Here is a 12,875-nt window from a genome sequence, read left to right on the forward strand (position 1 = left end):
ATCTCCAGACTGCTCAGTGTCTCAATCCTCGACAGGCTCGATGGTCCCTCTTCTTTTCTCGGTTCAACTTCTTCATTCACTGGTAGTTGCTGCTCCTGTGGACTTACGGCAGCTTCTTCCTGGCAACACCTATGTCCAACCAGCTCTTTGGAAGAGGATACTAACTTGGGCACCCTGGGATGCAGCGATGTATCACTGTTATATCTCGTTACTACTGGTGGCCAGATCTGGTCAAGGACGTTCGAGATTTTGTGAGTTTCTGCGCTTCCTGTGCCCGTAACAAGTTCTCACGTCTCAAGCCAGCAGATTTCCGATACCCAGTTGCCCGTGGACTCACATAGCCATGGACTTTATTATGGATCTCCCATCATTTTCTGGTAATACAATCATCTGGGTGGTAACGGATAGATTCTCCAAGATGTCCCACTTTGTTTCTCTACCAGGTCTGCTCTCAGTTTGTTCAGTTTGTTTCCAAGTTCTGGCGATCCCTATGCAGTCAACTTTAAGTGAAGCTGGATTTCTTCTCTGCGTACCATCCCCAGTCCAATGGACAAGTAGAGAGAGTTAACCAGACTCTGGGCTGTTATCTTCGTCATTTTGTCTCTGCCTGTCAGGACAACTGGTCCACTCAGTTGCTGTGGGCAGAATTCTTCTACAACTCTCTGGACTCTGAGTCTGCCGGTGCCACTTCTTTCTTTGCTGTTTACAGCCACCTTTTCCTCTTTACATTTCTGCTGACCTTCCTGCTGTGGATGAGTTGGTAGAAAACCTTAAATCCATTTGGGAACAGTCTTGTCAATCTCTACTTTGGGCACCCTTCCGCACCAAAACTCAGATCGATAAGAAACGCAGACCTCCCACAGTTTTTTCTTCAAGCGCATCAACCCAGTGGCCTATAAGCTCCGCCTTCCTCCCACTATGCGCATCCCAAACTCCTTCCACATCTCTCTTCTGAAGCCAGTCATCCTGAACCTCCTACTCCTGTGACTGACTCCACCCATGTCTTTGAGTTTAAGGAGGTCCTGGATACGAAGATGGTTAGAGAGAAGCGTTTCTTCCTTGTTGACTGTAAGGGGTTCGCGCCTGAGGAGAGATCATGGGAGCCTGAGGATAACATCTTGGACAGTACTCTCCTGCAGAGATTCCTTCAGACCAAGAAGAGGGGGAGGAAGATTGAGGCGGTGGTACTGTCACGGTTGCCCTTGCAACCCATGTCCGGGGTGGCAGGCACACCTGGGTGCCCCTCTGTTCCCTTTAATCTCAGCAGCAGTTTTTTTATTTTTCCACATTCCACCAGCAGTCTCCTCGCTCCCGCGTGCACCGATTATTGGTGCTGGCCGGCCGCCTTCCCTGTTAGATTCCTGGCCCCTTCCTGTGTCCCCTGCTGGATCTTTGTGCTTCCATACCATTGCCAAAGCTATGTTCCTTGCCATGTGCGTACATCCTGATTTCCCATTGGGACCTTGATTCCGTTCCTGACTTCGCTCCTGTGCTGCCTGTCTTGACCTCCTGCCTGTCCCCAACTCTATCTCTGCCTCATGATTCTGCCCCTCGCCTTGGCCACCATAGTGGACAAGGTGGTGCCTGTGAACCACGCCGTAGCAAGTACAACCCGCTATGCAGCAGGCTCTGGTGAAAACCGGGTACAACTTAGACTCTGCTCCCAGGTGTCGGCTTACGTCATCATTTGCGGTGGTTTAGTTGGTTCACTTCCCACTGAATCCTGATATTGTGCAGGGCTAAAGAGAGCAATCTTAATGTCACTCATCTTCCTCTTGAAATTACCCCATAGATTCTCTATGGGGTTAAGATCAGGTGTGTTTGCTGGCCAATCAAGCACAGTAATACTGTGGTTATTAAACCAGGTATTGGTACTTTTAGCAATGTGTGCACCTTCAAAGTTCTGCTGAAAAATATAATTTATATCTCCATAAAGCTTACCGGCAGAGGGAAGCATGAAGTTCGCAAAAATTTTACTGGTAGAGGGATGTGCTGTCTTGATAAAATGCAGTGCATCTACATCAGTAGATGATATTACTCCCCAAAACCATCACTGATTGTGGAAACTTCACACTGGACCTCAAGCAGCTTGGATTGTGTCTCTCCAATCCAAGCTGCTTGAGGATGGGTCATATTGCAGAATGTAATATTGGATTCTGCAGGAATAATGTGAGAGAAATGTCATATGGTCCTATGTCAGTGTCCTCTCAATGTTTCTGTATGATGGAGAGTGTGATCACATGTTCCCATTTAGGCTTAGATGCCCATGTTCCATTTGAGAAACTTTAGGGGACATTTATCATTTTTAGTGATAGATGTTTTTTGGCAACAGAGTTAAGCAGTGATTTGCACTATGATGTTATATTGTGGTGCAGACAGTTAATGTATTTGGTACCCCCTATGAAGAACAAATGAAAAGTTGGTAAACTTGCTTTTTATTGGTCACATTTTGCACCAATAAATGCAACAAAAACTATTCATATTAGTCTAGATGTTCAGGAAAAGTGTCAGGATTAAAGAGCTGCACCGAAATTGATCAATAGAAAAAAAGATGTGAGTGTCTTAGAAGAAGCTAAATTGTGCCGCTGACATATAATAAATGTAGCGCACAAGGCACAGGAACATAAAAAACTGTGCTCAGCAAAGCCAATAATAAATACCCCCCTAGTCCACAGCCCTGTGAACCAAACTCATTAATAGTAAGTAATGATGCAGTGAACTGCAGAACAGCTGGATCACTATTGTCCCCATCTCACATAAAGCTGTAAGATCAGTACAGTACTTCTCCGATCATAACAGAAATCACTGTGTCATAACTCACTATGATGTTATGATGTTCAGTTCCCACATCTGTGGTTTGTCCATGTTAAGGAGGTCGCACTGGTTTCGGACGCCATCTTGACTACTGTCCGCCATCTTAGATACAGCGGCCACCTTGGGGGGGGGGGGGGGTATGCTTCCCTCTTAGAAGATATAGAGTTAAATGTTTTAATTCAGCTATTTTTCTCATTTAAACTGTTGTTTGCCTTTTCACAATATCCTTGGCATTTCTTACTGTCCTTCAGGCCTCTGTATTCTTATTTATTTTGGTTATGAAGAAGCTTCTAGGAGCCATTGTGTAGATAAGCATGGCTGTAAACAAGGCCTAGTCATTTTTCCCAGAATGTGCTGGTACAAAAGCATAATGGCCAATAGAATCTAATTCCCTTATCTCCATTCATACAACACCCCAAATGCTGATCTCTATGTGTTAAAATATAGCTGTATCTGTTTGAAATAAACAGTTTGATTTGAGTGCATCGGAAGACCGACTGTGTCTTTCATTGACTCTGTCAGCTCGCTGCCGGCAGCTATCTCATCCTCCCTCAAAGGGTTAATTAGGACTCACCTTACAAAAGTCAAGAGGGCTGTTGGGGCCCTGCATAAAAATCCCTAACAATATCAATGGCTGAAAGTCTGAACACACCTGCAGAGGTGGCCTTTATTGGCAAAGTCTCTGTAAGGAGAGATCTCCCCAAAATTCCCAAAACGACCAGGAAACATTAAGGGGGTTATACATCACCTTCTTATAAAGATTCAATACTATGGTCTTTAGTTGCATTCCACCAATGAAAAAGTAATTTCCAACAACCAGTAGGTCACTATTCAGAACATCTTTATTTATCCTTCCTTAGATCCACCATATAGCATAGTAGAGCACTAGAAGAAAATATGTGCACAAGATAGCGTAGTATGTTCTCACAATCTTGGTTTTATTAATAAAAGTTATACTCACAAGAGCATATTAAAATGCGCAGAAAACAATATAAAAGCGGGACGCCAACTTCACACGCTCGAGGAATTGCTGAGGAAACAATTAGTTGGATCAAAGCTCCCACTTTGCGCAAAACGGCAGAGCCGACTCTGTAATCATTACTGTCGCTGTTCTCTGGAGAAGCAGGTACTTTTTGCATCATGTATTATGACACTGATCCATGAAATCTGACCAGCAAATTTTTCACAGCTCACAGTCTTCTTTCCTCATGTTTGTGATGTGTACAGACACATTGCTCACTTTAGGAGAAAGAAGGAGCAAAGAAAAGGCACCAAAGATGTGCTGCACTTGAAGAATATTACAATGTTGACTATGCACCATCCATTTCAGGATGGGAGAACTACAAGCAGCTTCACCCTGCATGTCCCCCTCCCCCCAGGTCTATGTAGATGCTAAGGTTCGTCAGAAGTTTCTGAGGTAAAATTGTCCTAGTTGCTGATGGAAACCAATCAGAGCTCAGCTTTCACTTTATAAACATCTGCGGGAAAATGAAAGCTGAGGTCTGATTGGTTGGCATGGACAACTAGAACAGTTCTGCTCTCAGACACTTGTGAGAAATCTCCCCTCAATATCTGTGTACCAGACCGTCACCACTATACAGCATATTCCCATGTAGTCCTATGAGGGTGACCTGCCAGCCATGACCTGCACCTTTCCACCTCACGTTGAGGGGATGTCGCCATGTTCTGCTATTTAAACAATGTGCACAGCTCAGCATTACATCTATTGCACTGCCATGTATTTGCTTGTGTAACCTTTCACCCACTTCCCACCAGTCATAGTCCCTTATGATCCTCCCTCACTTCAGGGAAACCCGGCTACAGACGCTACCACTCCTGCAGAGGGGAGTTCCGACCTGACAAAAAGCAACTGTGCCGCATTTGTTACGCAAAGATTTAGTGTGCTTACACAAAGTCATATAGTATAGAAATATTGATGAAAATAAATAATTTGATAAGGTTAGCTGGAATAATAGCCATATTTAGAGGGCAGTGATATCCTGACTCCCCCCACCGCAGGGTGGAACATCCCAGCACGTGACGCGCCGGTGACGTCGGCAGTGCGGAGGAGCCGGTATCCAGCAGTGCAGGGAGCGCAGGGAAGCAGTGTGCTCCGGTCCTAGTGTCCTCCGCCGTCCTCTCAGCCGAGCAGCGCGGGATGTATCAGGGAGCGGCAGGCAGACTGTGCTCGGCGCTCAGAGACGTGCCCGCACTGTGCGCCTCCTCTCTGCGGCAGCAGCCCCACCACTCCCCGGCCAAGAGAGCGCTGTCCCCGCCGGTCCGGGGCTCCCTGGCGGCCTTTGCTTGCTGTCATAGTCTGGCCGGCTGGATCGGGGACGCCCCGACCAAAGCAGCATCTACCCCGGGAACATCCTCGTCATCACCCCCTCCTGCAGGCGGAGCCCCCGGGAGCACGGCCCGGGCGGCTGCTCGTTCAGGTGAGTGTCATGGCTGCCGTTATGTAACGTGCGGGGGAGGGGCAGTGAGCCGGGTACAGCCTGTGCTCCTCTCTATTCACACCGGTGCCAAGAAGAAACCGCAGCGGGCGCATATGCCGAGGGCACCCAGTGCTGTGGAACATATCACACACATGGTGGGTGCTTGCAGGGTGACCAGTCATAGCCACCCCTTTCCCTGGCACCCTAGTGATGTGTGGCCACCTGTACCTGTGTTATTTATGACTCTAGACTGTACGGTGTCCTGCCACATAGCGGGGGGCCCATAGCCCCGGACTGTACGGTGTCCTGCCACATAGCGGGGGGCCCATAGCCCCGGACTGTACGGTGTCCTGCCACATAGCGGGGGGCCCATAGCCCCGGACTGTACGGTGTCCTGCCACATAGCGGGGGGCCCATAGCCCCGGACTGTACGGTGTCCTGCCACATAGCGGGGGGCCCATAGCCCCGGACTGTACGGTGTCCTGCCACATAGCGGGGGGCCCATAGCCCCGGACTGTACGGTGTCCTGCCACATAGCGGGGGGCCCATAGCCCCGGACTGTACGGTGTCCTGCCACATAGCGGGGGGCCCATAGCCCCGGACTGTACGGTGTCCTGCCACATAGCGGGGGGCCCATAGCCCCGGACTGTACGGTGTCCTGCCACATAGCGGGGGGCCCATAGCCCCGGACTGTACGGTGTCCTGCCACATAGCGGGGGGCCCATAGCCCCGGACTGTACGGTGTCCTGCCACATAGCGGGGGGCCCATAGCCCCGGACTGTACGGTGTCCTGCCACATAGCGGGGGGCCCATAGCCCCGGACTGTACGGTGTCCTGCCACATAGCGGGGGGCCCATAGCCCCGGACTGTACGGTGTCCTGCCACATAGCGGGGGTGGGGGGGGCCCATAGCCCCGGACTGTACGATGTCCTGCCACATAGCGGGGGTGGGGGGGGCCCATAGCCCCGGACTGTACGATGTCCTGCCACATAGCGGGGGTGGGGGGGGCCCATAGCCCCGGACTGTACGATGTCCTGCCACATAGCGGGGGTGGGGGGGGCCCATAGCCCCGGACTGTACGATGTCCTGCCACATAGCGGGGGTGGGGGGGGCCCATAGCCCCGGACTGTACGGTGTCCTGCCACATAGCGGGGGGCCCATAGCCCCGGACTGTACGGTGTCCTGCCACATAGCGGGGGGGCCATAGCCCCGGACTGTACGGTGTCCTGCCACATAGCGGGGGGGCCATAGCCCCGGACTGTACGGTGTCCTGCCACATAGCGGGGGGCCCAAAGCCCCGGACTGTACGGTGTCCTGCCACATAGCGGGGGGCCCAAAGCCCCGGACTGTAGCCAGAGTCTAAGTAACCCACGATTACTTAGACACCTTTGATAACTTTTATAGCTGTTTATTTACTAAAAAAATCAGTAAATTAGCAAGATCCGTTTGGAACTAGGGGTCGCCTGTTTACTTTTTGAATTCAATCCCCACAGTTTTTTAGATCTTTGATTGCTGTTGTTCCATAGGAAGCTCCATAGATTACTCTGTGGCTATGGTTCTGTCCCAGGTATGTGACGGGCACAGTTATCAGAACAGTCTGTAGAGCCATGTACCTGTGTGTCCATCACATGACCAGGTTACTTCCTGGAAGAGATTTGGCTATGCCTGGTATTAGTGAGCTCTCCAGAACATGTAGTAGCAGGATCAGACCTGAGCAGATTGGGATGAGCGCTGCTGCCGCTGGTTTTCTTTGGAATGTGCCCCGGAGTGTAACTAGTTGTTGGCACTTGTCTGTCAGACATCAGGCCGACTACAAAACGTACTCAACCAGTCTGAATGTGTGCAGGAAGAAATGTTGTCCTAGAGAGCCTCTTAAATAGGTTGTGTAGCCTCGGACATGGTGGTCTGGTTGTTAATCCCCCTATCCTTTTCTCTGTAGCACCTCCAGGTTACAAACTTACATTAGAGTGTATTGTATGACATAAGTGCACAATGATCCCCACTATGGGGGTTCCCTTTTGTGGACAATGATAGAATCCCAATAAGATAACCACAAAGCAACAATAAGTGCTCATTGTTACTGCAGCGCCTCCGCATGGGGAAACTAAGAATTGCACTTGTCCCAATGATACCATTAGGTTGTCTGTGTAACATCCTCCAGAGATGAGAACCCCATGTATGATGAGCTGGAGACCTCGGCACAGCCCACTGGTGATGTATCAGTCCTTTCTGAAGCCTTTCACATGGATAGTCTCTGTGCCAGTTCATAAGATCCGTTTACATGGGCACATCTTGGGACCCCCTTTGTGCGGGTTGTCAGTGGTTAATACCCGGCTCCCTGCTGTAAGTCCTTTTTTACATGTGAAACCTCTAGTACTTGCTCTGACGTGTGACGTTGCAGCAGTGATGAGTTACCACCAGTAGATGTCACTGTGCTCTTCCCCTTCTCTGTGCTGCCCATGTGACTGAAGTTTAGATGTCATGGGTGTCCCTGGTGGGAGCTGGCAGCGCTGTGTGGCTTTTCTTAGGTGCGTATTGCGGCCTCTTCCTTCCTGTCATGACTAGCCTCCCCTGGCACAGCGGCAGCACGGATGACGACAGCTGCCTGACGCAACAGTGAGTGCTGGACGTCTTGTCTGTCTTAGTAGTACAAGGAAATGACGGTGTGAGAGACAGTATATCTGCCTTGTCTCTGGCTCATGGAACTCTTTCCCTTTATCCGGGGTCCCAAGGTCAGAGAGGCCACGGAGCTAGATCTAGGAGGGGCTCTGGCCATATCTTGGTGACATAAGCAAGGTCTTGTGTAATACTAGATGTCTACTGTATCTTGCTGACAGAATTTCCATACTTGGCTCCCTTCGTGCTTACTTGCTGCAGGCGCAAAGGGGTAACCAGAAAAATCAGCCTGTCCCTACCCTGGAAATGTTTCCTGGATAAGGAGGATAGGAAATCCTACAATGACGCCATAATAATTCTGCATAATGAATGTACCCACAGCCGTCATAACAGAGGATTGCTTTACATTCATGTTTAGAGATGTTTATAAGAGGCAAGCACCAGCATTAAAGGGGTTGTCCAGCCATCCAAAACTTTAGAAACCTTCTACTGTTCACTTTTTGTAGCCAAAATGTTCCTGCGCCCCAGAGGTCTCTTTGCCTCATGTCACACACTGGTGTCAACCTAACCTGAAAGCGGGAACAGCAGGGGATTGGTTATGTGTGCAAAACTACTTTTATCATATTTTAACTATTTAAGGTGCCAGGACAACACCTTTTTGGTTTGGGTAAATTCTGGCTATAAATAGCGGGGAGAGGAGGGTGAGAGAAAAGATAGGACATGTCTTATCTTTTCACCAGGTACCGTGGTGCACATGTGCGGCACCGTCCCGCTCCTGTAGGGCGCCATGCGCCCATTACTGTCTATGGGGGGGGGGGCGTATATAGGCCGTAAATATGTCAGCTGTATATATACGTCCCCCATACGGCAGTGTGAATGTAGCCTTATAGTGGCCGTGCTTGGTATTGCAGATCACTCACTAGAACACCGCACCAGTCAGACATTGATCGCCAGGGATATCTTTTAAAACGGTCAGAATAAGTTACATGAATTATTAAATTTTTTTTTTTACTTTTTGAGTTTTTTTTTTTTTTTTGTATTGTCAAAGCAACTATAAAACTGTCCTCTAGAGAGGACGTAAAGTTGTCTATAAGAGTAGTTACTTTGGGTCACACACATACTTGTACTTGATATATACACTATCCTGGGGCTGGAGCATTTTTCCCTAGAGCTCTGGTATCCTTAGAAATTCACTGTGAAGCGGATGTTCTCCTATCACACAGGGGCCTCTGCAGATATATTCTGCATGTCTGTGGATTTTATTATGTATTAGCCTGGAGAACCTTGTACAGTCTGTTCTGTAATGTACCACAACATCCCTGAGACTGACGTCTTCATACAATCTTCATACAAAATATTACTATTAACCCTGATGTGTCCTGATGCAGCTGTCACGTAGGTAAATGCTTCTGGAGGTCCTCCGAGCTTAAGATGGACTCAATACTTATACAGGGACAAAATGTTTCATTCAAGTGTTTACTTACAGATGCATCTCTACAAATAAAACGGGGACACTTACTCATAGATCCAGACACTGTGACACTGGTAATCTTGTTGTCTGTGGCTTCAACTTTTAAAATTATGCTTATGAGCCTGAAGGATTCCTGGGGTGCTTTCAAGAGCCCCTCCGCGCTAAAGCTAAACAGGCTGTTAGTGTGTAAGCACTCCCCTTCCTCCCACTATGTGCTGAAACTTCCTGTGCTGCAGTGTGATTACATCAGGCAGGAGGGAGGCAGTGCAACGGCCTGTGAAGCTACAGCATGGAGGGGCTCTGGTAACACCGCCATGAGGCCTTCAGGCTCATTAGCATAATTTAAAAGTTTATTTTAGAAGGTAGGAGACCATGAATAAAAGATATGATTACCACAGTCACAGTGCCGGGATCTATGTTTGTGTCTCTGGATTATCCATGTGTGAATCTGATGGTAGATTTGCTTCAAGTGAAAAAATATTGTCCCCATCCCAAGTATCTAATGTTATTGCTTTCAATAGTTATTGCCTCAAATTCTCCACTGTATTACAGATTCTTAAATGTTTTCTTGAATAGATGTAGACCATTGTGGATGGGTCCCCCCTTAATACTTGCTATTAATAGACGCCGCTCACCCCTCCCCTCTCCATAGAGATGCAAGTGGCCAGTGCTCTTATTTGGGAAAAAATAGGATATGTCCTATATGATCCATGACCAAACACAGAAATAATGTGTGCACACTGAACCGTGCCTGGGCGCCATAGGTGTCTATGGGGACCAATATCGGTTGGTCCTGGTTATTGGTTCCCTCTTACATTTGTGTGCAAGGGGCCCAAATCTTCATCTAGACATTTGGGCTGAGCTATAATGCTGATTTTTGTTGCCCATGGGGTGGAATGACAGGGAATTGTTTATTTCTGTTTAAATTTGTTGCACTTTGTGTTGGGGAAGAAGGGGGGGGGGGATTTTTAAAAACAAGTGTAAAAAAATGTTTTGGCAACGTGATATTACGGTGGGGGCCTATGGAGCCATATAATGTGTGAGCTGGAAGCTTTCATGGAGAAAAGAAGTCTCTGTACTGGATGTAAGGTGGTGGGGGAGAACCCTGATGCCTCTATGTTAGGGGGCACTGGATGTAGGTATATAGTTGGTTTGCGCACAGTATAAGGTGACGTAGTCTTCCCTAAGCCTGTGCCCCCCCCTCCAGTAGGCATGAAGTCTGGACGCTGTGTTTGTACTGTGGCTGCCCTTGAATGTCTGTGACGTGACTTATCTACTGATGGGCTTAGACAGACTTAGTCACAAGGTGATAAAAGCCCAGCTTCACATGGATCAGACAAAGCTCCGGTCCAGTGTTGAAGGATGGCTCTTCCCAGCAGGATGGATGTGCAGTTCTCAGTGACCATGCCCACTACACAGGGATACCATGCTCTGTCTCTGCAAGGTATGACTGCGGAAATGCTATTACTGTATATAATGTACGGGAATGCTTTGGTGCTGTCCTGGGCCTACCCTAAAATCATGGGAAGCTTGCAATTCTGCTTGCAATTCTTTCCCCATTTATTTGCAGAGGGTTCTCTAATCTCAATGTTATGCAGGTTATTCCTTTGCTTTGATAAAAAATTATAACGTCTTTTTCTTGTTTCTTTTCCCCCAAGTGTGTTCCATGGGAAACAGCACCAGTCGCCTGTACAGTGCCCTTGCCAAGACGCTCAGCAGTACAGCTGCCATTTCCCAACACCAGAATTACCTTGAAGAATCTGACCATGAACAGCTGGACCCACTGGACCCCAAAGATCTTCTGGAAGAATGCCAGGTGGCTCTGCAGAACCGCCCCGCTCGGCTCCATAGGGAATTTGTTAGCCGGGCAGATGATTTTGGCAGCCCACACACCTTTCGAGTGATGCAGTGGAATATCTTGGCTCAAGGTACAACTACTACTATTACTACTACCTCACCTCCTCGTCTGTAGATATAGAATAGTATTAGCCATAGCCCTAGTTTATAGACGGTGGCCTAAAATCTGTCGCCCCCTTGAATAGAACAGAGGTAACAGATGTGTGCAGCTCCTCCTCCATTCACGGATGATGGTACTGACTGATGCCTGAGCACTTATCTCCATGATTCCCATAATCTATAGTGCAGCAATGCGGATGCATGCAGTGTGTCTCACATGGTATGTCTTTGTTCGCAGCTCTCGGAGAAGGAAAGGACAACTTCATCAAATGTCCAATGGAGGCTCTGAAGTGGGAAGAGAGGAAGTACCTGATCCTGGAAGAGATCCTCCTCTATCGTCCTGATGTCTTGTGCCTACAAGAAGTAGATCACTATTTTGATACTTTCCAACCAATCCTTAGTAGGTTAGGTTATCAATGCACCTTTCTGGCAAAGCCGTGGTCTCCGTGCCTAGATGTGGAACACAATAACGGGCCGGATGGCTGTGCCTTCTTCTTCCTGCAGGACCGCTTTCAGCTTGTCAGCAGTGCCAAAATCAGGCTTTCTGCCCGGACTTTAAAAACCAACCAAGTGGCCATTGCGGAGGTTCTGCAGTGTAAGGAGACGGGCAGGCTGGTGTGCTTTGCTGTCACCCATCTGAAGGCTCGCAGTGGGTGGGAGAGATTCAGACTGGCCCAGGGCACAGATCTTCTGCGCAATCTGGAGTCTGTCACCCAAGGGGCCACCATCCCGCTGGTCGTATGTGGGGACTTCAATGCAGAGCCTAGTGAGGAAGTATATAAGAGATTTGCCTCCTCTAGTCTGAACCTCAACAGTGCCTATAAGGTGCTGAGCCATGATGGAGAGACAGAACCTCCCTACACAACCTGGAAGATCCGTCCTACCGGGGAATCCTGCAACACTCTGGATTATATCTGGTATTCGCAGCATGCTCTCAAGGTAAACTCTGCTCTGAGTCTGCTGACTGAAGAGCAGATTGGGCCCAACAGGCTTCCGTCTTTCAATTACCCTTCAGATCATCTGTCTCTGGTCTGTGACTTGGGCTTTAGTGTAGACCCCGATAGGTTGTTATAATATTCTCCAGGCCGCTCTCTGTGATGCAGGACATTGGATAATGATCCTATTTATTTTACTGGACTCATCTGACCATTCAGTTGTTATGGACATGTACGTGTTTGTTTTGTATGGTTTTTACACTTGTGATGTTAACCATATCAATGCCTTTTTGTAATGAGATGTGCACATGTATTTAATTTGTGTAAATGTCACTTTTTTTTTTTTTCCAAAAGTATTTATTTTTCTACTTGAAGCAGCTGAAATCTATTTATTTCATTTTGATGAGGGCCGACGACTGGCAAACTTTTTGATCAATGCTATTTATTTTTAAGTGCAATATAAAGGGATTTGCCAGTCCGAGGACTAAACATTTTTAATTTTCAAAGAGAGGAATCCTGTATGTTCCTGTTAATGTTTTTGTGGAGCAACCAAAATCAATTTCCAGCCATAATGCACTATGTTCTAACCCTAGAAATGGTTTATGATGAATGTAATTCTTCTTTTTCTGTACTAACAAACTTGTA

General features: G+C 47.9%; 1 protein-coding gene across 3 annotated transcripts; it reads left to right on the plus strand.

Annotated features, from left to right (window-relative positions):
* The first annotated feature begins 4,857 nt into the window (after positions 1-4,857).
* On the plus strand, positions 4,858-12,488 carry NOCT (nocturnin). 3 transcript variants are annotated; one of them, XM_072119411.1, is made up of 3 exons: positions 4,858-5,252; positions 10,998-11,267; positions 11,534-12,488. In XM_072119411.1, exons 1-3 carry the CDS (start codon positions 4,973-4,975, stop codon positions 12,367-12,369), a joined length of 1,386 nt encoding a protein of 461 aa, XP_071975512.1. In that variant the 5' UTR covers positions 4,858-4,972; the 3' UTR covers positions 12,370-12,488. The 3 variants fall into 3 exon arrangements, with proteins under 3 accessions (XP_071975512.1, XP_071975514.1, XP_071975513.1); XM_072119413.1 differs by lacking the exon at positions 4,858-5,252 and adding an exon at positions 7,714-7,780; XM_072119412.1 differs by lacking the exon at positions 4,858-5,252 and adding an exon at positions 10,656-10,783.
* Positions 12,489-12,875: the final 387 nt, after the last annotated feature.

Source organism: Engystomops pustulosus, chromosome 1 (assembly GCF_040894005.1).
Source record: "Engystomops pustulosus chromosome 1, aEngPut4.maternal, whole genome shotgun sequence".
Classification (NCBI taxonomy): Eukaryota; Metazoa; Chordata; class Amphibia; order Anura; family Leptodactylidae; genus Engystomops; species Engystomops pustulosus.

Coding starts and splice junctions, on each gene's coding strand:
- NOCT (XM_072119411.1), top strand. CDS start 4,973: ATGTATCAGGGAGCGGCAGGCAGACTGTGCTCGGCGCTCAGAGACGTG. Junction 5,253..10,997: donor CCGGGCGGCTGCTCGTTCAG/GTGAGTGTCATG, acceptor TTTTCCCCCAAG/TGTGTTCCATGGGAAACAGC. Junction 11,268..11,533: donor GTGGAATATCTTGGCTCAAG/GTACAACTACTA, acceptor CTTTGTTCGCAG/CTCTCGGAGAAGGAAAGGAC.